The sequence below is a fragment of the Podarcis raffonei genome, chromosome 2 (assembly GCF_027172205.1).
Source record: "Podarcis raffonei isolate rPodRaf1 chromosome 2, rPodRaf1.pri, whole genome shotgun sequence".
Classification (NCBI taxonomy): domain Eukaryota; kingdom Metazoa; phylum Chordata; class Lepidosauria; order Squamata; family Lacertidae; genus Podarcis; species Podarcis raffonei.
Window position 1 is genome coordinate 85,117,637 of NC_070603.1, and position 25,217 is coordinate 85,142,853.

At 50.0% G+C, this 25,217-nt stretch overlaps 1 protein-coding gene and 1 long non-coding RNA gene across 9 annotated transcripts in view; one reads left to right on the plus strand and one right to left on the minus strand.

The window, feature by feature from the left end:
* Positions 1–330: 330 nt before the first annotated feature.
* LOC128408359 (uncharacterized) lies at positions 331–23,433 on the minus strand. 2 transcript variants are annotated; one of them, XR_008329045.1, is made up of 4 exons: positions 23,325–23,433; positions 21,141–21,205; positions 14,925–15,046; positions 331–1,454 (listed from the first exon to the last, which is right to left on the minus strand). It is a non-coding gene; the product is annotated as an uncharacterized LOC128408359 (long non-coding RNA). The 2 variants fall into 2 exon arrangements; XR_008329046.1 differs by lacking the exon at positions 23,325–23,433 and adding an exon at positions 23,214–23,303.
* The window catches only part of GATA2 (GATA binding protein 2), a 31,699-nt gene continuing 9,843 nt past the window's right edge, over positions 3,362–25,217 (plus strand). The window contains exons 1-3 of one of the 7 annotated variants that reach the window (XM_053377966.1): positions 3,362–3,778; positions 21,161–21,586; positions 22,828–23,445. In XM_053377966.1, the coding sequence (XP_053233941.1) occupies positions 21,358–21,586; positions 22,828–23,445 (847 nt within the window). In that variant the 5' untranslated portion in view covers positions 3,362–3,778; positions 21,161–21,357. Of the gene's footprint in view, positions 3,779–8,943; positions 9,046–17,313; positions 17,475–20,349; positions 20,628–21,160; positions 21,587–22,827; positions 23,446–25,217 lie in introns of those variants that run through there. The other 6 variants (XM_053377965.1, XM_053377967.1, XM_053377964.1 and 3 more) reach the window with 6 other exon arrangements.

Genomic DNA, 25,217 nt, shown 5'->3' on the forward strand with positions numbered 1-25,217 from the left:
TAAATAAATATACGTGGCTATCCCCTCCGGAGCGCAACGAGGAGGGGACTCCGATGGAGAAGGCAGCTGAAATTGTCAGCCTCACATGGCGCGTCTCCACAGCAGGATCCCCGCAATGCCAATCCGCACGTGTGCACGCGCTGTCCCGCGGAATACGCGCACACTCGCGCTTCTTTGAAAAAGAGGCACCGTTCGTGAATGCGATTAAGGGGGGGGGGACCAGGCATCCACCTTGAGTTTTTTTTTTATTTTTGGCTGTTGCTTATTACCGCTGCATCCCTCCTTATTTTTCTCTCTCTTTTTCTCAACCCCCCTCCCCACACTTTTTTTTTGCCTATCTGCCGATCAAACGCGCGGGGATCTGCTCTGGTAAATGATGCATTAGATGCGGTGGCTGTATTTGTTGTGCGAGTTTTGAAAGGGTCCCGATAATCTGGAAGCGAGAGATAAGGAACAGCATTTATTCAGCAGCACTTTGGAACCAATTTTCAACCCTGTTCAACCCCATTCTCCTGCAGCCTCCAGGAGCCCAGGAGATAAGGATTGGACTATTCATTATCTTCACAAGGAACAAAGATTAGCTAGCAGAGATGAAAAATTACTCCTGGATAGTAATAATAAGGGAGAGAACCTCGGGAGCTGCTGAGCCCAGAGTCTCCAGGCTTCGGGAATACACACACACACACACACACACACACACTCTTACACAAATACATTTTTAAAAATCAGTTTCGAAAATATTGGGCTGCCCATAATAATAATAAAAAACCTGGCAGCATTATCATCATCATTATCATCATCATTAAGCAACTTAATGTTTATCATGTTTTCATATGTAGAATAAGATTGTTACCGCGCGAGGAGAGGGAGAAAGAGGTGGGGGTTTTATTTTCTATTCCCCTTACCAATACCCCACGTCTTCTTCTCTCCCTTTTTCTTTTCATAGTTTAAAGACTACATCTTCAGTAGGAAATCTAACCAGGGCAGCCCAGAGAGAGCGAAACACCATCATTTCATAATCATGGGAGAATCGTGGCGGGTGGGGATGGAAATACAGGAGGAGGGAAGACAGGGGCGGCATGGAAAGTTGGGCGATTGTTGAATTTTGAGGAGTAAGGTTGTGTGTGTGTGTGGTGTGTGTGTTTTACTGACCCCTATAAACTTCCATACCGCTCAGAAAGTACAGACTATTACGATGGGGCAGAATATCAATAACAGCAGGGTATTAGTACTGGTATTGTTACACCACAACACATTAACCCACCCCCCATAAGCCACTGTATCTCCCCGCAAGGTCTCCAGGCTCCAGTCCCACTTTGAATTGGCAACACACACGTCCGACTTAACCCTTTCCCCGCCCAAGCTTTGCAAGTGATTCCATTCACACCAGTTTGTTCAGTGGAGAGCATTTGCTGTTCTTTCCATCCCTCAGATTCCCAGTACTGTACCGGGGACTGCAAAAAACATGGCGGGGGCGGGGGAGAGAGGGAGGGAGGAGATTTAAAACATACTTGAATAAATCTAGTTATGTATCTCATCTCCTAGAATGAAGAGTGATACAGGAGGGTAATTAAACCAGTTACTTTGGCAATGGGCTGCTTCGGACTGATAAGAATTATCTGCAGCATATCAAGGGGCCCTTTCCCCTCCTGAACCATATCACAAAGACAGACAGAAAATGCCAGCAAAATAGGATTCCACCCCCCCTTCTCCTTGCTATTGCTCTGGGGGGGGGTGTGTGTGAGTATCCCACATACCATTATGATGATAATTCTTTTCCATTGAAACTCTTAAACACACACACACACCTCCTTCTTTTACTATACATGTGAAGTTTTCCTGTTCCTTACTACGAGCATAAAAATATTAAGCGGCGGTGGCGGTTTTTAACTTGTGGGGACCTCAGATTTGAGAACGTAGGCGCAATCCCGAGACATCCAAGGCGTCGTCCCTTAAGCCCCATTGAAAGAAAGGGGAGTTAAGATTGCAAGCTATACAGCTGGTCGTCAATCGCACCGTGGTCACCGAAGAAACACGGCCAGGAAAGGACTGGGGTGCTGGGCATTTGACTTTCTCTTATGGCTGCTTCAAGTTGTTGTTAACACACCCACACCCACACACTCCTTTTGCTTTGTCCATCCCTCATACGCTTTTTTTCACCCTCATCCTCTGCCACGCAAAGAACAGAAGTGCGAAAGGGACAAAACAAATTATTTGATTGGCTGTGATCTGGCAAGGTGATGGAGGAGTGTGTGTGTGTGTGTGTGTGTGTGTGTGTGTGTTAGCTAGTAAATGTGGAACAACAAACAAACAAATAAGCCAACAAACCAGAAGAAGAACCCTAGCTAGCCCAACATATTTGTAGGCCAAACAAGGAAATAAAAAGCTCACGATTTCGCCAGCCCTTAAAAGCGGTGGCGTCTTTGACTTCCAACCATTTCCCAACCTATTAGTTCCGGCTGACTAGCCTAATGGGCCAAGAATTTATGAATTTCAAGATCTTTTCTTCCTTTCCTTTCCTCTTCCTGCAACAATGGCTGAAGGGCGTCTCTCGCTGCCTTTTCCAAGCGTCCCTGCGCGCTCTCACACACCTAGACACAAACACTTTCCCAGCTAGGTCTATGAAGTCCAGTTCAGAAGAAGTTAGGACCAAAAGCTTGGGCGATGGGCGGAGGGGGGGGGGCAGAGAGAGAAGACGACGTGATAAAACAGGTGAGAGGGTTCAATCGAAGACTTTTCTCCCCAGCCCACGTAAGAACAAGGAGCTGAGAACTGCGGGGAGGCAGGTTGGCAACCCGGCTCCTCCCCGCACCCACCCCCGGTTTAAATCAATAGGAATGATTTTTAAAAGAGGTCTGGAATGCGGGTGATGGGCTGGGGATGTTGGTGGCTTTTTTTGCAGGGGCCTACAGACTTTTGAGCTCCGACCCCCCCCCTCGCCCCTCTTCCTTGGGACGGGGAGACTTTCTTTTGTGCGACTCCCTGCGCCCCGGAGTGGGTTCGGGGGGGGGGCGTGCAGAGAGGTGGCGACGGCGGCGGGTGCGCGTCTCTGGAATAATATCAGTTCATTGGGAAATATGAAAGTCAAGTCGCGTCGCCTGTGACAGGGAAGGCAACAAAAGGTGCAAGCCGCAGACAATGCGAGGCGCTTGTACAGATATTGTAATGATGCAAATGAAGGCGAGGGGCCGAGCTGGCTGATTATGTACATAAATGCGCGCAGAGGACGCGCGCACGGGCTCGCCGTGCCATCTCTGAGCGCGGGAGGAGGAGCGGAGGGGGAAGCCGGAGGAGGAGAGAAATTCGCTGCCAGGTTTTGAGCTGACTTCTCTCCCCCCCCCTCCCCACACCCACCCCAATTCCTGGCAACCGATCTCGCTCGCCTTGCCTCCTGCCCATTCATCAGCCGCTCCTTGCCCCCTGGCGCTCCTTCTTTATTCAGATCCGCCGAGGGGAGCGCCGGGGCAGAGGCGAAAGGGTGGTCGTCGTCGTCGCTCTTTGCGCGCGCTCTCCCCGCCTGTCTCTCTCAGCGAATCCAGATGTGCCAGCTGCGGAGCCCAAGTCCTCCTCGGGAAGGGAGTCTCGGTTAAAGCTGCTCTCCTCCACCCACCCCAACGGCAGAGAAAGTGTGGGGGGTGAAAGGCAAGAGAGAGACAGAGAGAGAGAGAGACCGGGTGGTGGTGGTGGGGAATCCACACAATCCCAAAGGAGGAGAAAGAAAAGGGGCTCGGGAGCTACAGGAGCGCGCGGAGAGGAAGCACCTCGGAAGAGAGCAAAGGTAAGCGCGTGATTCCAAGGCCAGCAACGAAAAAGAGGAAATGAGAGAGAGAGAGAGAGATGAAACACTGGATGGCGCGCAGGGAGAAGGGCCCAGTAGCGAAGCACCTGCTTGGCATGCATAAGGTGCCAGGCTGAATCCTGGAGCTAGGAGGGCCTCCCTGCCTGCCTGAAATCCCGGGGAGACGCTGCCGACCAGTGCAGACAGCACTGACTTGGTATAAGCGATGCCAGAGGGGTTCCGGGCTGACCCACTCCGAGTTGGGCAGCGCAGGGAGAGGGGCTTGGGGTCAGCTGGCGGCAGAGATGCCCCCCATCGAGGCCACCTGGAGAGGCACCTGGTGTGGGGGGGGAAGGGGGGCGCGCTTCTTTGTTCCTGCCATGCACACTTGGAAGGAAAGCAGAGGACACTGTTGGGCGCGGGGGGTGGGGGGCGCGGAGATGGACACCGGCTTCCCCCAACTCCCCCCTGGGGACTTGTCTTTTTCAAGAGGGGCTAATGCCCGGTGACAACGAACTAAGCAGCTCCGGGGGCCCGAGAGAAAGAGTTGTCGCCGAGTAAGCGGAATAAAGCCAGCCTTTTTTCTTTGCTTGAAAGGGGCATTCAGCGGCGCGCTTTTTGCTAACCCTTTCGGAAAACAAATAAACAAACAAGTCCCGGGGCTGTGATTTTAAAGGGGGTTTTTAATCAGACGTGGTTTGGGATGCCGGGGGTGGGGGGAGGGCAGATCAGCCAGGTTGGGTTATGCTACCAAAGCACGGGCTACATGCAGGAGCCTCTCTCTATGTATTTATAAATGACACATTTTCTTACCTAAATATGAGCATGTTGGTGTAATACGTATATGGAATCTATATTAAATAAGGGACAAAGGTGCTGCATTAAAAAGAAAAGAAAAATAAGTGGCTAAGAGCTCTCTAGAAAACAGACTTGCTGTTGGTACCTGCGAGAAGTAAATAATTTTCTTCTGCTAAAAATAGCGATTTTTAGACACGAGGACGATTCACGGAAGGTGGAATTATGGGCTGGGACTCCCGGCCATCGTGTAGTTTGTGCTGTTAAGTGTGCCTGATGAAAGACACCCAGATGAAAGTGCTTTTGGCTTTATGGAGCGGCTTGAAATGAGTTTCTAATTAACAGCGTCTTAAAATCATAGGGGAAATAAAATGTCGCTTCTGTCCAGAAACCGAAGCGCATTTTACAGGCTGAAGACCCTTCTAACAGGAAGGGGAGAAAAAAAGATCCTCTTTCTTTATAGTTACACAAGAGAATTTTACTAGGGAGTTCTGGAAACCAAAACACGCTTTTCTCAGCCCACGGAGCCACCCCTCGGATGGGAGAGGTGCGCAAGGATTTGTTTTATTCTATTTTATTTGTCACGGGCCAAAGAACAGAAAACAGCCAGAAGGCATCGCAGGGCGACGAGTCCTTTCAGAACCCAATCTTATGAGGCCGTGTATGTTTGTGCATTATAAAAAAAAAGACACACACACAAACTCGACCTTCCCACTTGGGGAGGGGGGGAGGAGAGAGAAAAAAAATCAGCAAAGAGAGAAGTGGAGGGGGGGGGAAAGAAAGTTTAAAAAAATAAAATACCCCCTGCCCTGTTTCATCTCTTCCCTCCCTCCTCCACAATCACACGCGCGCGGGCACACTTTTCCCAACCTATTGTTCTGAGATTTGTGTGCGTGTTTTAAGAGGACGGGGTTCTTTTGAAGGGGGGTTGAGGGTTTTTTCTTCTTCCCTGGAAACCCCCGCAGTTCCGAGGATTTCCCCCCACCCTCTCCCGTTTCTGGTCTTTCTGCACCTGCTTGCCCAGGGAGCTTTCTCAGTCCCGGTCCCGTGCAGAAGATTTGCACAGCTTTGCATGTTTTAGAACTATCCAACTCTAGGCGACCAGCCTCTTCCCGATTCCCCCCCCCATCCCACCCCTCCCCCCTTTTTTGTTTCTTTTTCTTTTTTCCTGCTGGGGTCAGCTTTAAAAATAATTCTTTCTTCTCTCACCGACCCTTCCTCCTCTTCTTCCTTCTGCACGCTACCCTCACCTTCCTCCGTTGTCGGGATTCAAAGTCGCGGCGAATCCCCCGCCAGCGCATTGCAGGAGCTGGGTCCCTTGGAGATGATTTCAGCAGGGAGAGGGGAAGGCTGTGGTGGGAGTTAGGTTTGGTCCGCAAGACGAGAAGAAGCTAAGCGGAGAGTAACCTATATATCAAACGTAAGGCTGAAGGGTGTGTTTGTGCGTCTCTGTGTCTGTAAATAGCCATTTCCTATGAGACGGATGTGAGACTCCAGGCATCACACGTGCGTATGTGTGGCTAGCCAAATAGTTAGCGTATACATCTTTTACATAAATAAATATTAAAATAACAACTTTCCTCTCAAGTGTAGTTAAAAAGAAAACCCACTTACAAGCTGACTACACAGACAAAATTTCTATTTAAAATAAATTAACTATAACGCACTAAACGGAGATAAAAAACACGACTCAAATTGTATGCATTCAAATAGCTATGATGATGATGATGATGATGATGATGATGATGATAACAATAATAATAATGAAAGCACCAGTGAGCAGAATGTATTATTACTATTATTTTCCTTCCTATCTTAGCTGACAATTTCTAAGTCTTACCAATTTGGCTGCATCCCACAAATTACTCATAAAGGGCAACCCTGCGTCGACTCTCCTTTAGCAGCAACTAACATTTGTATGCAGACTGGAGCAGGATCCCTTCCTCATTTACGGATGCAAGTCCTAAACGCGCTTACTAGGGAGTAAGTCCCGTTGAAAGAGTGCGGCTTACCTCCCAGTATCACGCACGGGGGCTGTGCCGCCTCATTTATTTCTTGCATCTTTTATATAACCCAGGAAAGGTTGTCTCTGGGCCCATCAACGGTATCTTAAAGCAAGTCATTTTAAAAGAAGAAAAGAAAAGAAAATGACCCGCCCATTTCTCGCTCCCCAAAGGATCCATGAATTCACTTTGATGAATAGTCCTCTGGACAAATGATATATCTCCGTGCTGCAAAATGGCAGGATCCCATTTTGCAAAACACTCGTGGCCTGTTTCTGAAACGGACCAAATTTCCGTCTCCCGCTTGGCTCTCTTTTACAGCCTCCACCCCGAGGCGTTTTTCTCTTGGATAAACGAGTCCGGGGCTTTGCGTGGGAAAGGAAGGCGGGCAGGCACCGCTGAACCGATGTCAACACGCAATAAAAAAATATTAATTCAGGACATCGATCCCTCCCAGGTTGTAAGACCCCTTTCAAGGGGGCATTGCACGACCCTTTATGAACCCCGAGGTATGTGGGTCTGAGTTCAAGCCAACCTCGCCTTTTCTTTTTTTGTTTTGTTTTGCATAGTGATATTTGTAAAACTATTTTTCGATTCTAACTGGTGTGGAATGAAGCGGGGAGCTGGCGAAGCGGCAGAGGGGCGGACAGAGGAGATGGGTTGCGGGGAGAGGGGCGGGTGGCTGGTGCTTAGTGGCTGACAAATTGCAGGTTAATAAAATGTATTTGCAGGCTGACTGTCAGGTGCATCTGGTGGTCAGGATTTGAAAGGGGGGGAAAGAGACAAGAATAGGAAGGTGAAACGAGAAGCAGGCTCAAAAAGGGGAGAATATCCAGTACAAATTAACAGATTGAAGGAAATGGTGGGAGGCAACGAGGACTTGGAAATACAGGAGGCTTTCACAACATGTACACACACACACACACACACACACACACACGTGTGTATGTATATGTATATGTTGTTGTCGTTTTTAACAAAGCTTAACCGGACCTCGTAGTTAAGTGGTTGATAGTTTAATTGTACAACCCCGTTAGCACCCATTCAAAAGCACTGGTATCATTGGCCGTATTTGAAGAGAAACAAAAGGGAAGACAGAAGAAAATGAATAATCATTTTTTGTTTTTTTAAAAACCCCACTAGAGCCCATGAAAGGGGGTGAGGAAGCAGGAAGCCTGCCTGCAGGAAGCGGGTTGCCCTCGGAAATGGGGCTAGTGAGGACTTTTGGGTGGCTCCATAGACAGACGTGAGAGCTCTCTGGCCCCAGCTGGGCGCTGCTGGCTTTTCCCTTCGCTCGCCCTGCAAGACAGATTCACTCCTTGCCATTCTCAAGAACCCCAACCCGGAGCTAGATGTGCGCGCCTGATCTCCACCTATTTGGCTCATGAGAGGCTGAGGTGTGTGCTGGTGGGGGTCAGCATATGATCTGGGAAAGAGGCCCCGAGTTTGCTTTCGGAACTTCCCCCACCGTTTTCAGTCAGTCTCTTCAGTCAGTCTCTCCGGCCAAGTCCGAATATGAGCCCGTGATGGCTCAACGAAACAAAGAGCCAGCAATCAGGGAGAGAGAGAGAGAGAGAGAGAGAGAGAGAGAGAGAGAGATGGTGCTGGACATTCCCGGATCCAGCCCTGGAGGAGAGGACTGCCAATGCCTTGCCCCCCCCCCGCCTCCAACTGCAAATCGACGCTCTCTCTCACTGGGCGCAGCGAGGCTTACTCCCGAGTAAACACGCGCCGCGAGGGGGGGGTGTCCTTCCTTGCTGCTGCCATCCCGCCCAAGCTGCTCCGCTCGGAGGGATTTACTTCCGAGAAGACGTACAAGAGGATTGGGCTGAACAAAACTGAACAGGGAGGGGGCAGGAGAAAAAGTCTGGAATGCATTGATGGGGAAACAAAACGAAACAAAAATCCTACGGGGTGTGCAGCGTGTGTCCCCCCTCCCCGCTCTAAAGCAGCCCGCCCTTTATCTACACCCCCTTTCCGCGCTAGTCGTTTGCAGCAGCAGAGGAGACCTTTGGAGAGGCGAGAGGCTCTTTGGCTCTCTCGCTACCTGCAGCTGCAGCGCGACTGGGGTGCCTGCCTGCCTGGACGGCTAACCCGGAAGACGAGAGAGCGGTGTGAGAGAGAGAGAGAGAGAGAGAGAGAGAGAGAGAGAGAGAGAGAGAGAGTCTGACGCCACTTGTACGTGCTTCTATTTCTGTACCTGCCCTAGCCGGCTTCTTGGAGCGCTGAGCGGGGCTGGGGCTGCTGCAGCCTCCGCCTGGCCGTCGGCTCAACCTGCGGCTCCCCCTCGCCTCCCCAGACCAGCGTTGCTCCTGGCTGCCCCTCCTCCCTCCCTCCCTCCCTCCCTCCCGCGGCTCCTCCGCCCCCTCCCGGCCGCCACCAATATCTTTCCCTTCAACCCCCTGCTGGCAGTGAGGAGCTGTCTGGGATGCGGCGTCCGGGGAGACCACCCTTGCTCGCCACTGCTGGGTGAGTAGCTCTAGATTTCCCTTTTTTTGCTTCGGCGGCCCGAGGAAGCCCGTTCCTTTCTCCAGCGCTGCCCGCTGCCCTGGGTGTGGAGCCGCCTTTTCATTAGGGGTTATATATATTGGCTGCTCCCTCCCTCTCTCTTTCTCTCGGTACCACTTTGCTCTGGCGACTTGGTTACATACAGGCAGGGAGGAAGGGAGAAATGGTGACTGTTGCGGCTGGAAAGGGCGAGTTTGGCGTGTGCGTAAAAGGCAGCGAGAGCTGAGCGCTGCCGCCTGCGGAGTTTGCCGTCGAGATCCGTACGGATCTCCACACAAAAGGTCTGAAGAGACGGCGGTTCAAAGGGTGACCCGCCCCGTCGTGGAGAAGATCCTAAGGCAGCAGAAGCGAGGCAGGTCTCAGCCCGGGTTTCCCGCTACGAGGAAGAAACGTGGCGGCAGCACCCTTGGGTGCTGTGAGCCGCCTTCTGCGGAAAGGGCGCACGGGAGCGTTAGGAGAGGTCGCTTGTTTTTATTTGCAGCGAGGTGCAAATAACTGGAATGAAATCAGACTCGAAAGTGTCGGAGCTGGAGAGAAGACCCGGTCAGCTTGTGTGGCAAAAGTTGGGGAGTGTCTGGGGTCAGGAGGAGTCGCGGAGTGACACGTAGTGTCCTGGAGAGAAGCAGCAGCGAATTTAGAGGCGATTGTGGACGTGGAGGAAACTGCTGTTGGTGAATATCCAGCACAGGCAAATGCTCTCTAGGGTCAGAGCTCGTGGTGATTATAGGAATGGCTCCCTTCCTATTATTTCCTTTTTTTAAAGTCTCTTAAACTAAGATAAATTAGGAAGGGGTGGAAACCCAGTCTGGGGTGAGGAGAGAGAGGGAGGGAGAAAACGAGCAGCGCGTGTAAATAAAGAGTCTTTGTTATGTCTGTTCACAATGGGGGTCTCCCCCTGCTCTTATCACTGGCACAGGTGCCTGCCTACCTTGAAAGACACAAGTAACAGTTGCTTTTGTGTGCGCGCGTGTGTGTTGCGAGTGCAAACATGGTGGGAGTCACCTCAGCGAGATGGCATCGCATGTCCATTCAGATAAAACCACGGAGTAAAATCTGGGGAATCTCCCGTCAAAAGCAAAATTGAATGCGAGGGATAGGGAGCAGATGTGCATCTATAGCAGTACATAATTCCCTAACCGGAAATGCATTTATAGTATATTTAAAAGGAGGCGGGTTGTTGTTTTTAATCCCAGGGAAGAATTTACCTAGACCAAAACTTTTGCAACTTAAAAACAAAAGGGAACCAAAACAAAAAAAGGAAAGAAGCGAGTTTGCCCGAGCGATCTCTGTCCTCGAATTATATACATGGACTCGATTAATATCTCCCTGTCCATTGGTAGGAGGCAGCTGCCAACCTTTTCCTGGGACTAAATATAACCACCCGTGTTCCCTCTGCCTGTCTCGAACCTGCTGCTGTTGTATAAAATGCATCCCATTACATGCATCTGTAAGGAAAACAACGCGGGGTTTCTTAAAATTGTCTTCCCTTTCTGAATCTGGCGTTCCCCGCATAGAGTCCACTAAACAACCGATGGCCCCCCGAAATCCTGATGGGAGGCTTGGGGAGAGACGGCGCAGGCTGCTTCTTCGGCCCACGCAGAGATTTGTCAGGGATTGGAGCCGGCTGGCTGCTGCAGTGCCGCCGCAGTCCGCTGCCCATTCAAGCAGATTCTCTCCAGAGAGGACTTTAATAAAATTGACAGAATAGTTGTTTAACCAGCCGTGTGAAGCGGGCTGAATCTCAGCCCCAGAAAATTAGTTAAGCTGCTGCACCCGTGGTCCTTGTGCGGGTTAGTTGATGTTCCGATGAGTGAATTAATTAAATAAGAGGCCCCAACACACGCTCACACACGCGCGCGCATGCCTTGCTCTCCTTGGTTTCCTTACTCGGAGTAGTCGGCTGCAGCGATGCATTTAATAGCAACGCAGATAGAGTTGCTAGCTAGCGGAGCGGGCTGCTTTTTTGCTTTTGCTTTTTTTTTTAAAGAAACTGGAGACGCGCTGCTCGCTCAAGGAAGAAGAAGCAGAGAGAAACGAGTTAAGGGGGAAGAATTCACAGCTTTCACCCTCGTTACAACGAGGCACGGAGGGAGGCGGAATCCGATCTCGAGTAAATGATCCGGGGCAGTCTCTCCTGGGCAGTCGGGCGCCCTGGCTCCCTTCGCAGCTAACAAGGATCCAGGAACAACCCCACACTTCGTCCCCAATTAAACCGCCGCAGAAAAGGCAACATTTAAAACAGTGGCGGGGGCTCCTCTATGTGCTGAATTTGAAAGAAAGAGTTCTGATCCGAAGCAGGGAAAAGAGACGAGGCGCAAGGCAAAAACACAAAACAAAAGCCATTCCTAAAATCCCAAATTTAGCCATGCTAGTGGCAGGCACTAATAATAATGCAGAGGATCTTAGGAGAAAGGGGAGGCAAGTTGCCTTTTGTGCAAAAGCCATGAAAGAATGGTAACGGGGAGGTGGAGAGGAGGAACGCGGCCGCTGGGAATGTTGCCGCGTCGCTGTTTTTGAACGAGTGTTTTTGCGCGCTTCTCGGCCTGCGAAGGATGCGCGGCGGGGCGAGGCTCCCTCGGCGCGGGCGGTGGGCCGGCTGGCTCTCGCGGTGGGGAAGTGGCAGGAGCCGGCTGCAGGGTAACCTGACACGCGGGGCTTCAGGGGAGTTTCCTGGGCAGCCTTAGGGTCTCTCGCTCGCCATAAATCAAGCAGCTTGATTAATCTTTACAATTTGTCTTTTAAAACAAACAAGGCGAATTATCAGCTCGTTAACTGCGATTTTATCACCTGTCTAAAACAAACAGCTTCCCTTAACACCCCCCTCGGAAAAAAAGGGGGGAAACACCCGCAGCTTTGCTGAGTGCGGGAAAGGGCAATATTTAAAACGGTGGTTTGAACGCACAGCGCATCATTATGCACGCATTTATGTCAGCATTTCAGAGAGGTACAGGAGCGCATCTAGGGGAGAAAACAATGAAATTACCTTTTTATCCCACAATGCCTCAGTGGAGGGTCTCCATCTGGCCTCTGGGATTTTGGAAATTTGTAAAATGTTTGCTCATTTATTAATTAAAAACATGCCCCACTTACACACACACACACACATATCCCAACACCCCTCTGAAACCTCGACAGGGCAGGCGGAGGCGGGGCGGGGAAGGCTCTCAGGTAAATCAAAATGTGTCCAACTTTATTCCCGAGTAACAAAATCGAAGCTTTTCTTTCCGTCTCTTGTCACTGGGGCTGGGGAGTGAAATAATTCTGCATGTTGCATGTCACTTTAAAATATCGTTTTGTGGTAAAGGCAAAGCTAATATTAGAACGGGAGAAAAGGTTCAGATCACAAACGAGGGCGGGGGGGGGAGCAAGCTGGTCTCTCCCTCCCTCGCTCCCTCGCTCCCTCCCTCCCGGCTGCCAGTCCTGGTGGAGCCGGAAGCCCTTCACAACGCGATATTGGGGGAATATCATATTTTCTAGCGCTGGCTTGACACTGAACCCCCCACGACCCCTTGACCTTCCTTTGATTTGGGAAGGTCCCCTCCGCGTTCCAGGGCTGCTTCTGTGCTTGGAGGGATCTCTCGCTGCTGCTGCTTCTCCTCCCTCCCCAGAATTTTTACCTGGGGAAGGAAAACAGGAGACGCAGGAGAACCCGCGCTTCCTGGTTGCTGCAGTATTGTTTAGATTACGCACGCACTGTGTGCGTGTAGGAAAGTCTTTAGGTTGTGGTGAGAAACAGCGGCTTCTCTTGAAAACAAAACCACGCAAACAAAAATGAAGCGGGTTGAAGATCTGAAAAGGCCAGCAGCATCTGGGACCGGCCTGATCGGGGCGCACACACTCCTGGTGGAGATGGGCTGCTTGCCCCGGTCACCTCTCGTCTCTTCGGGCGCACACTGAGCCTGAAGGACATGGGGCGCCTCCCAGAGCTCCCGTCTCGCTGGGCCAGGGTCTGCTCGCGGTGCGTGTGTGCTGGGGAGAATGGCAAAGGCAGTGGGTGGGTCGATCCGCCTTGGCTCCCTGACAAGCCCACCATCTCAGCCCACCCTCCGGCCACAGGAGCAGAGCGGGAGGAGCCGTGCTGGCCGGGCCGGCTGCCCCCACTTCTCCTCTTTCTTACCCGGATCGCCATGGCTCCCCTCCTGCTTTGGAAGAGGGTGGGCTGGGGGTCTCTCTCTCTGCGTCTCTCTCCTCGCAACTAAGCTGAAGAGGAAGCCGAGGACTCCGGGAAGGCATCCGGGAGAAAACAAAGACCAAACGAGCGAGAGAAGCAGCACAAGCTGGGGGGCGGAAAAAAGGGCATTGCAAGGGAGCATCGTCCTAACCTCCAGGGCCCACGGGCTGGGATGGGATCCCCGCAGGAGCCGACGCAAAGAGGGGGCAGCAGGGAGAAGGAGAGGGGGGAGAGAGGGCTCTGGGCTGCGCCTTCCCGCCCGCCTTGTTTGGGAATCTGGAATTGTTTTGTCTGGCTCGGAAGGTGACAGGGAGGCGAGGGCCGGGGGGAGAGAAGGAGAGGGGCGCAGGAGGGTGCCTCCAGCTCCCCAGAGAGCCCGCGGGGGCTTGGATGGGGGCAACGAGGGGCTGAGCAGGGTGGGCTCTGCCCACCCCCTTTGGGGTATATTATTAAAAAGTTCATTTCCTGGCGAATTTGGCAGCGGCGGGTGACGTCAGAGCCCCGGCGTCTCGGCGACGGCCCGCCTGGCTGGGGAGAAGGAGCCTCCTCTGGCCCAATTACGGGCTGTCAATCTTCCCCTCCCCCGCCCTTCAGGAAAGTGGCCTGGCCTCCCCCTCCCCTTCATATGGGGCGGGGGAGCAAGGAGAGGAGGCAGAGAAGCCACCCACCCACCCAGATCCCCACCGAGGGTGCTGCATCTGACCTCCGTTCCATTTCGCTCCCCTTGCAGCCTAGCCTTCTTCGCCTGTAAGGTGAGGAGGAGGCGGAATTGTCCCCCCAGGTAGGATGCTGCAAGCGCGTCTCTTTCTCCCTAACCCACCCTAACACGTATTCACGCTCTGTGCTGTCATTTGCACCCGCCAACAACCCACGAAGAGCGATGATGCAATTTGATCGCGCACACACCAAAGTCTTGCTTTGACGCTGGAAATTCAATTTATATCTCTAGCACTCTAGGAATGACAGTCTGCTCATTATTTTTTATCTCCTCCCTCTCCTCACACAGCCCATAAGGTATATAGTTCCTTGGGCTGGAATGTGTGTGTACGTGGCAGTATTGTCTTATAAGTTGGTGCAGCACCAATTCCCTCTTTTTGCAGCTCCAAAAAATCCCTGTTAGGGCAATCTCTTTATTAGGCTAACCAGAACGTCACAAAGCAAGGTGTAGACTTTCTTGTCCCCCAGAACTCTTGCCTGATGAAGAGTTCTGAAGCACCCGAAAGCTTGTTTATTGTTTTGTGTAGCATTTTGGTTGGCCTAGCAAGGGCATTGCCCTAATATGGATTTTAGATTATGGGCCGATAAAGCTACCTTCACTTCTTTTTCAAGAGCACCTAGAAGTGTATTTAGAATTCTGGTCCTATACAAGGCAGGTGTGGTTCAGGTGGTATTTTGATTGCATCAAGCATGTATGCAGCGCAGCACCTTTTCCAGTTTTACAGACCCTTTTGAAAGAAAACAATGTGGGTGGGTGGGGGTTCTGCGCAGCTCTGAAGCTTGCACTTTTTTGTTAGCAAAATAAATAGGTATGTTATCACTTGAAACTTTGGGGAACTTTCTTATTTGTCTTCCTGTTTTCACCTACAATGCTTGCACATTATAAAAAGGGATCCTTCACAAGCAACAATGACACACACAAACGATGCCCTCCTGTCCATGCTTACAGTACCTGGCTTTACAAGTGGATCACAATTCCTCCAGGATGCTCAGCCAACTGAAGTGCCATCATCTATTCTGTTCTGTGGCCTGGATCCCGGGAAGTGTCAGGAGAAGCAAAACAACAACAAACACCTGGAACATAATAGCACCTGGGTCAGTCACAGAGGCACTCCTGTATTTTCCATCCCAGTAAATTTCACTTTTGGAACTGGAAAGAAGGTATTTCCTTCCCTCTGACTCACATTTGGTTGATTGCATCCATTCTTCCATTAAATGGCATGATTTTATTTTTATTTTTAAATTTCTCTCTCTCTGTGTACACACACACACACACACACACACACACACATACTGGAGACAGTATTGTGTATACCTTGTGGAAGGGGAGAACAGGGACATTTGGTTCCATTACCTTAGTTAATTAAACAAACAGCCACCCTACCCTCAAAACCAGGTACTTTAAAAGAAAGGAAAACTCCCATATCTTAAGTTCTTCTTGGCTAAAGTTTTCCTAAGGTGCAGGTAGCTGGAGACGGAACCTTCAAAATGTGATGACTGAATTAACGCCATGAATGAAAAGTCCTGTTGACTTGTTCCTATAGCCTTAGAACAGGGGCTTGAAAGGCAAGGGTCCACCTGGAGGAAGAGACGCTCCCCACCAGAGGCGGAAGAGCCCATGCTGCTGAACACCTGGAGAGGCTCCTTCAGCCTTGGTGGCGTCCTTAGCAGGGCTTGTAACTGGCTCCATTCTCCCGCCGGCTTCTCTAACGCTTTGCAGGGACACAGAGCCCCTTTTGGGAAAGGGGGAGTTTCTTCCCCCAACTCTACCTTGGGGGCTTGTCGTTTCCAAGAGGGGCTAATGCCCAGTGACAGCTGAACAGCTCAGGGTGTCAAAGGAAGGAAGATCTTCTGGGCGTTTGAAATAAACCAGCCTTGCCTTGTTGACGGGGAACATTAGTCAGAGGGGGTTGCTTTTATTTCCATCCCTTCCGAATACTATAAGATAGATTTAGCAGCGTTTGGGGCGGGTGGTGGTGGTGGTAACAAAACGGCGTTTCGAGACGGGTTTATAATGTTTCCTTTTTACGACCAAGGCTGCGATCCCGTGAACCTAGGATAACACAGTGGGCTCTGCGTAAACGTGCTTTAAGATTGTGGACACTAACCTCTCTCACCTAAGAATCTGAGGGGGGTTTAGGACCAAATTTGTCCTAAATGTATCCATCCAAGGGGGCTGTCCTGTATTACGTGACTAAGGTAAAAAGTACGCAAAGGCCTAAAGAGAAAAATAAATGAAGTGTCTTTGGGTGTCTTTGAGAAATACTTCTTTCCCCCCATGCCCAACCTCCACCCCTCAAAAAAAGTGACATTAGAGGTGAATAATCGTTTGAGGAGACTGGAAAGAAGAGGAGGGATACCCATTCGCCGGTTCCATTGTCAGCCTGCGCGTTTGTGTGCGTGCGCGTTATTAAAGACCCAGAGATGAAAGTGCCTTGACTTTGTAGAAAAGTTTCTCATTAACTGCGCCTTAAAACTGAGAAGGAAAATGACGCCTCTGCTGTTCCAGAACTGATGCAGGCTGGACAGGCTGCTGTACCTTCCGTCCAAATAGGAAGAGAATTGATGGCTAAATTACGCGAGCGTGTTGTGTCTCCCATCCTTCCCCACCCCCACCCCTATTCTGCAGAAAGGGCTGGGTCTAGGTCAGGGGTTGAGGATCGGTGAGGTCTCTTAGCATCCATGCGAGCGCCTTGGTAGTGCTGGGCGGCTGTGAAGAGGAACGAATAAGGAAGAAGGTCGAAGGACAGCATAACAATGCGAGAATCCACCAGAGCGAAAGCAGACCGCTTGGGTGTTGAGCAAAAGGGCAGGAAGGGTGGCTGCTTAGCAAGCCTGGCCCTCGACGCGGCGGTTGGCCAGGAGTTTAGGAAAGTTTAAGACGCGACACTTGCCTGCCCTGCAACCGCAGTCGCCATCTCTCCTGGCCGCTCTAGTTTGTATCTGGACGCGTGCGCCCGATTCATACCTGGGGGGGGGGGGGTGTCGGGGAAAGGATCACACAGGGCAGCAATATAGTATTGGGGGGGGGGTCCGGAGGGCGGAGGGAAGGGGGCGAGCTTGGCTTTCAGAACTTCCTTTATCTGGTCGGTTAAATCCGACGGCGATCCTGGCCTGATTGTGCAATGCGCAACGAAGAGCCAGAAATCACAGGCGGCAACTACAGCCCGTGGTCGCTTCGGCTTCAGGCTCTGGGAGGAAATGCAGGCCGAGAATGCGCGCAGCAGAGTCGGGAGGGCTTACTTCCGAGTAGGCACGCTGCAGCAAACTGAAGCGGGGTAGGGGGAGAGTCGGGACTGCATTCGTGGGCACCCCAAAGAGAGAGAGAGTGTGTGTGGTGTTCCCACCCTATCTTCGATGCCGTCATCTGCACCCCCGCCCGCAGATCAAATATTTGGAGAGACGTCACTTGTCTATAAACCTCCTTCTTTACCTGCAAGAGCAGCAAGAGGGGTCTGGGGCGGGCTCCTGCTGGAGTAGCGAACTCGAGGAGACAAAGTTGGTGAGTGTGTTTCTAATCTAACGCCTCCATTGATTTCTTCACCTGGCTTGGCTAGTTATGGCAATTGCACAGGGCTGGCTTGTTTTCCTCCAACCACCCAGGTCTTTCTCTGGTGTTTTGTGTGTCTCCCCCAGATCAGAGACACAGGTGTCTGCCTCAAATGACACAAGTGAACCGATGCTAAGGCGTGCGCGCGTGTCACCGCAACAACGGGGCATTTACCTGTCCATCAATTTAAAACAAGCTGGGGAGCGAGTCTCAAATCCGGCGAGGGGTGGGGAATATCTCTTCAAAAGCAGGGTGGCAGAGGGAAAGGGGTAGTATCTATAAAGTAAGCATTTTTTTAAAAAATCTACCTTATTATGAAAATAGCCTTACTCCCGAAAACAGATTTAGGGAGATCAAAACTTTTACCGCACAAAAGGCATGACTATATTTAAGAGTATTCTGCTCGGAGGAGAGCAATCCGCAAGAATATCTTTCTTATCTAGACGCTGTCCATGGCATTGAGAGTTTTCTAGAAACTAGAGACACGCAGCTCGCTCAAGGAAGAAGGAGTCGAGAGAAGCGAGTTAAGGGCGAAGAATTCACAGCTTTCACCCTCGTTACAACGAGGCACGGAGGGAGGCGGAATCCGATCTCGAGTAAATGATCCGGGGGAGTCTCTCCTGGGCAGTCGGGCGTCCTGGCTCCCTTCGCTGCTAGCAAGGATCCAGGAACAACCCCACACTTCGCCCCCAATTAAACCGCCGCAGAAAAGGCAACATTTAAAATAGTGGCAGGGGAGAGGAGAGGCTTTATTAGGCTCCTCTATGTGCTGGATTTGAAAGAAAGATTTAGAGTTCTGATCCGGAGCAGGGAAGAAACGAGGCACAAGAGCAGCAGCGTCTTTAGCAAAAATTGCGAATATTAAAACTCTTAAGGTTAGTCAGGCTGGCGATGGTCAACAACAACAACAACAACAACGCACTTAATCTGAGGAAAGGGAAGGCAGCTAGCGCTGGTAGAACTCGTGTGCAAAAGCAAAGTCCCTTGAAATGTTGCTGCTGCTGTTTTTATTAATGCGGAATGGTGGACGGAAGAATGTATCCACTGAATAGTTTGTCTTCTAAGTCGTGGGCTTGATTTGGATGGTTTCTTTCCTTTTAGAAATGTTTTTGCTTGTGAGGGGGGCGTTCTTTCAGTCTGCCATCAATGTTTTCTGGGGGTGATTGGATAATTTTCCTTTTCAATTTTTATTTTTTGCTGGGTTTTAAAAGGGGAGTGAGAGTTGCTGAGCAAGCGGCTAGTTCTCTCCAGCCACCCACCTCGCTTGTGGCAGGAGCTGTTTCAAGCAGCAGGCTCGAAAGCTTCGGGGGCTTCAAACTATCAGAAAGCGGTTTATTAAAAAGTTTTTGAAAGCCCAAGCAGTAGCATAGTCATGGTTTACATTCAGAGAGCTAAAAGCATATCAATATTCTGAACATGATTGAGAGCTGGTCCTGTTACATCGTTTCAATGCCCCATAAGGAATGAAAAGAGAATACAATAACCTATGTGCTTTGCCTGGATTTTCCTGGAATTGTAAATGTCCAATAGTTATATTGGACACAAAGGGTTCTAAATATGGCCTTGGTTTGGGCGGGATTTTTCAGGCGATTACCTAGGAAGACTCATGACTTCCATGCAAAACCAGTGCTTTTGTATTCTTGCTTTAACCTAAATATCAGATTTAAGAAAATCCAGAGGGGTAGGAGACGATTGTAATGATCTGGCAGCTATATGATCACTAAATTATACTTCTACCCAGAATTATTTCCAAATTGCCATGCCCGTGGAGTATTAATGTAATTAATTCACTTCTACTAAAATTATTTACTATTTTAAACGAAGATTTTAAACTGATGTTAAAAGTGTGACTTGGAAAACGTATTTCTGGTTTTTTTTAATAAAAAAAATGCAAGTTGGGTACTGGTTTTGTTCATTTATTAAATGGTGAACAAAACAAGCTGCCTGAGAAAAATGCCACATCGGCTACGATCCTGAATGTACTTACTGCTAAGAAGTTAAATCAGCTTAGGGGGCTGATCTACTGTGAAGTGAATGGACTGAGCACTAAAGTTATGGTGAAATAACAATTATGTAATAATAGAACCAAAACACTGAACTACAGCGGAAAAAAATAAGACACGTAGTTAGAAATAAAATCATTGCCGGTTTTAAATACGTTTGGATTCGAATTCGCTGGTACATTAACAGCCACTTCAGTTTTATTTGAGGTACTTCTGGTTTACTCTGCATGTGCCTGGGATCCAACCCACCTAACACTACTCTAATTACAACTGAATCAGCTAGAACAAAACAAAACAAATGCGGGCAATTGTTGCCCTTGTTTTAAAATGATGGGGAACCGGACTCTGGGCCTTGAGAAATAGGGTGTGGGTTCCCTAAAGCTGACCATATTTCGAAACCCCATGTCCCTGCCTACTCTGCTTTTAAGTACTTCTCTCCCCCCCCCCTTTCTCCCTATGTTATTTAGTGCCGTGTAGATTCCCAAATCCTAGGTATGGAGCATGCTTTACGATGAGTAAAGTATACACTTTGCAACAAGAAGAAAGCACGATCTCTGAGAGATAAGGAGCTTGCTTAATAATGGGAAAGCTGGAATGGGGCGAACAGAGAAGTTCTGGAAGAGGTGGGGGGCAGCAAAAGTCTAAAAAGCAATGGAGGAGTGGAATGGCGCGTGGGGTGGGGGGGAGGGAGTCTTTGGCGGGTTCAGCGCTTTTTAGCTGTTTGGAGTAAATGAGGGGAATGTGGATTTCCCGGGGCCAATCGCAAGGCTCGGCTGAGCGCCTGGCTGCTGATTGGCTGGTTCTTAGCCTGCGCGTCGCCCCTAGTTCATGTCTACTGAACTGAGTCCAGCTGGCGCCAGAGCTGACATAGGATGCTTTGGGGATGTTACAAAAAAGGCCAGAATAAGTGGAGCTTGCCATCTGAGTAAGAGCTTCTATCCAAGCCTCCTCTCTCTCTCTCTTCGCTCTCCTTCGCCTCTCCCTCGCTCACTCTTTTCTGCATTTCCATCCTCCAATCATCTCCCCTCCCCCCCTTTACAGCCTCATAAAGAAACTTTTCAAACATTTGGAGTTAGATTCAGTCTGCTTGGAATTTCTCTCTGTAAGTATGTTTGTTAGTGGAACCGAGAGGGTGGGCGGGGGGAGGAAAAGGAGACTGCGCTTATTTTGCAGGAGAAAACGCGTTCGAATCGCTGTTTTTTTGTTTTTGTTTTTAAAGCACTCATCACTCCGAGTTTTCTTTTCTTTTATCTCAGTTTGAACTACAAACAAACGCAGACCAAAGGGCTCTCTTCTTTCCCCCTTTTCTTACAGTTCGTTTCTTATTGACAACTGTAGAAAAGTATAAACTATTTTTTTTTTTGTACAGCGGAACATTAAAAACAAATGTTTTGATGTTAGCCTGGGGACGGTGTGGAAGAATATTTTTGAACCGGGAGGGGGGCGGCGGCTACAGACTGTGATGGTCAAAATAAGGACCCTCCTTCGCTCCCCTCTCTTCCCTCCCCCCACCTCCATCCCGTGATTCAGAGGACAATTTTTACAGGACTGTGTCTGCCGGAATCTAACGCGTACTCTTTGGAGCACATCTTCAAAAGGCACGTAAGGTACTAACCGTTCCTTCCTTCCTTCCAGGTGGTGATCCCAGGTGTGTGGCAGGAGCCTCTCTCCGCAACTTCCCTGTTTAAAAGAGGGACACACGATCACCTTTGTCTGCCTTCCGAGATCAGCCTAGCTCTCTACCGTTTCAAAACCAAAACCAACTCTAAACCAAAACGGTTTTGGGTTGGAGGGAGGGTTTTAGGGGGGGAGTGGGGGAAAAGCCCACAGGAATGGAGGTAGCCACGGACCAGCCGCGCTGGATGGCCCATCACGCCGTACTGAACGGGCAGCACCCGGAGAGCCATCACCCGGGACTGGCTCATAACTATATGGAACCAGCGCAGCTCCTACCTCCGGACGAAGTGGATGTCTTCTTCAATCATCTGGACTCCCAAGGCAACCCGTACTATGCCAACTCGGCCCATGCCAGAGCCAGAGTTTCCTACAGCCAGGCGCACGGTAAATCCCCCCCCCGCTTGCTCCTTCCTCCCTCCACCCCTGGCCTCCCAGCTCTTCTTGCTTTCTGTTTCTGCCTCGGGCTCCTGCTGATCTTCATGGAGATGAGACTGGGAGGTTTCTGGCAAAGGAGCAATAGTAGATGAGGGCGATCGGGTTGGGTTTAATCCTAGAAAAAGGTTGGCGTGCCCTTTTTTTAAAGGGGGGGAATAGGAAAGGGAAGCGGCGTCTTCGCGTTGGGAGAGGGGGAAGGGGCTTGTTAACTACAGATATACAGTACTGTACTTCGAGGCACAAGACCGGGCCATTTCCCGGATATGAAATCTAATCCTATTTGAAATACTTTTGGATCAGCATGCATATAAAGGCGGGGTCAGGGAAAGATGAGATGACGCGCACCTTTTTCATGTGTGTGGAGAAAACTTTAAAAAGCATTGCAGTCACTGGGAGAAAAAAATCCTCCCAAAACCACCACCACCACCACCAAAAACAACTCGTTCTGCTTAATAGAGCTCTGTTGGGAGGTGTGCGTGTTGCTTTTAAGACTAGGAAAGGCCCAACTCCTTGACACACACACACCCTGCCCTCTCCTCGTGTACTTTTGGCGGTGGGGCTTTGCTCCCATGCCCGAAGTAGTTCTGCTGCTCGATTGCAGGAGGGAAGATCGCCTGCCTGGCGGTTGCCAAAATTCATTTGACATGAGCAAAGAGTGGAGGAGCTGTGGGGTACCTTCCTATCTGGACCCCCCCCCCAAAAAAAAACCTGTTCCAAAGCACGGGATCCAGCATGCGGGCACTTTACTCCTGAATCCCCACTGATTTCCAAAAGAAGCCCCAAGTGTCCTTTTTCTTGCTGCTCACTGTTGATCCTGCAAGTTTTTATTTTATTTTGGGTAGGTTATATGGCAGTGCTCACGGCGGCCTCGTTTGCGCTCCTTTAACGAGCTTTTGACCCTCCTCTGGGAGTCAAACGCGCGTTTCCCTTGGAATGGGAGTTGAATCATGGCTGCTTGGAGCGGCTGGTATACTAATGTGCATGGCGTAGATTCCGGGCGCGGGCAAGGCTGACTCCATTTTGTGGCTCGAGTAGGGGCAAGGCCAAAGGGCGTGATATCTTCCTTGCACACAAGGCCTCGCCTAGGCGCAGCGGGGTGCCGGGGTCGGCAGCTGGGTGGCCGGGAGAGAAAAGCGCCCTTAGGCCTCCCCTGACCGTCTGACTGACTGCCGCCCTTTCCCCGCCCGCAGCCCGCCTCACCGGGAGCCAAATGTGCCGGCCTCACTTGCTCCACAGCCCCGGCCTGCCCTGGCTGGACAGCAGCAAAGCGGCTCTGTCGGCGGCGCACCATCACAACCCGTGGACGGTGAACCCTTTCACCAAGGGGCCCTTGCACCCTTCGGCGGCCGGCGCGCCGCCCGGCGCCATCTCGGTGTACCCCGGCGGCGGCAGCTCGGCGTCGAGCGCGGCCTCCGCCTCGTCGCTCACGCCGGCCTCGCACTCGGGCTCGCACCTCTTCGGCTTCCCGCCCACGCCGCCCAAGGAAGTCTCCCCGGACCCCAACGCCGGCAGCAGCGCCGCCTCGCCCGCCTCGGCCTCGGCTGGCCGGCAAGACGACAAGGAGCCGCTCAAGTACCAGGTGTCCCTGGCCGACGGCATGAAGATGGAGAGCGCCAGCCCGCTGCGCAGCAGCCTCGCCGCCTCCATGGGCGCGCAGCCCTCCACGCACCACCCCATCCCCACCTACCCTTCCTACGTGCCCGCCGCCCACGACTACGGCGGCAGCCTCTTCCACCCGGGGAGCTTCCTCGGGGGGCCCGCCTCCAGCTTCACCCCCAAGCAGAGGAGCAAAGCCCGGTCCTGCTCAGGTAAGCCCCTTGTCCGCCCCACCCTCTTCTCACAGAATAATGATGATAAGAATAAGAATAATGCACCCCTTTAGGAAGGGAAAATGGGTCGGTGGGCTGCATGTGCATGGATGGGGGTGGAAGAGGAGGCAGCCCGTATGAGTATTTGCTCAACTTTATGTCTTGTCTATATATTCTCAAAAGAGGATTTATAATGCTCCTGCCTTACTCCGATATAAGAACTGGAAACTGCTACCCTGGCCGCTGTTAATTAACACCTAATAGCAATAACGATATATATTTAAAATGCGGCCAATGGATTCCGAGGTGACTTGAGGCATGTATCCTTTGTGACCTCCTCTCTGAAATTCAGTGCTGGGGATTGAGGCAATTCATGTCATCCACCAGATAAAGAGTTCAGAGATTTTGGTATAGTGGATACAACAAAAAAATGAAAACAAATGCTTAAAAATAAGGCTTTTGTGTATTTTGCGGGGTGGTTTTCTCAGTACAAATTGCAAAGACCGAACCACCCACATTGAACTAACTATTTAAATTTAAATAGTAGCATTTACCAAAAAAAAGTTGAATGGATGCTGGAAGTTCTGGGCCACTTACATTCACATCCAGTTTATTAATTCAGTTTAAATTTACTGCTCCTTTGGTTTTGTAATTGCAATAATCAAGGCAGATTAGAATTGCTGTTGGTGTATTAACATATACTAAAAACTGGAACAATTGTTTTTTATTTTAAAACTCTTTAAGCACCTTGATCTTGTGCAAAAAGAGTGGCCAAACGGGTTAAGGTGTAGGTAAATAATCTGGATTAAGTGATTCTGTGTTTCATAGGACATGTTTTAAAATGCCCTGCTTCGACCTGAATGAATCCCCCTTGCTCAGTTTTAGTGAGAAAGTGTAACCAAATTGAATTTACTCATACATTTTATGAGGATGGGGGAGCAGCTTGGAACAGCAGGGGCATCTCTAGCTTTCAAAAGTTTAGTTTGTTATTGCTAATTGGTTGTAGGCAAGCTGTCTCTCCCTTCAAGTTCCTGCCGCTGGTCTCTGCAGCGTTCGGTCACCGCTGGGCCCAAGGGATGCAGTAATCCGTTAAAAAACCCCCACAAAACTGGCAGATCTGAATTATGCAAATAAGGGTTTATATTGGAAAATCTCTTAACGCAGCAATATAAAGGCCTAGGCCAGCTGTATTCACTGGAAATGTCTGGCAAGATCCTGTATTCCCTTGCCTCTTTTTGCGGGATCTCCACTAAGTTGCTTTTGTTAACTTGTGATAAAAGTTCATCTTTATTAAGCAGTACATTTTGCAAAGAACTAGCTGTTCAGGCTTGAAATTTACAAGGCCATTTTCTTAAAACTTCCAGAGGGCCTGATTTCCTTCAGATCATACAAGGAGCAAAAGTTCAAATATAGTTTACATACCAATGCTGGCTACTAAGGTACCTTGTAAATACTAATTTAAATGAATTCAATAAAACTGGGGGAGGGAAATAAGTGCCACTTATCATGTTAACTCCAGCTCATCCCTGTTTGTTAAAACAAGCAACTTTAAAAAAAATCCCATCTGTCATCACATATAAAATCTTTAAGCCAAAGAGACTCTCTTAACCTCTCTTTCTTTAAAAGCATACTGTTTAATGAATAATATTCTCATGGATACAAAAGCTAATAATTTATATTCATATTGCTTCATTTATATTTTTTGCTTTCAAACCTTACCAGGCCATAGTAAATACATATGGAGTTTAATGTGGCCAAAAATAAAAAATAAA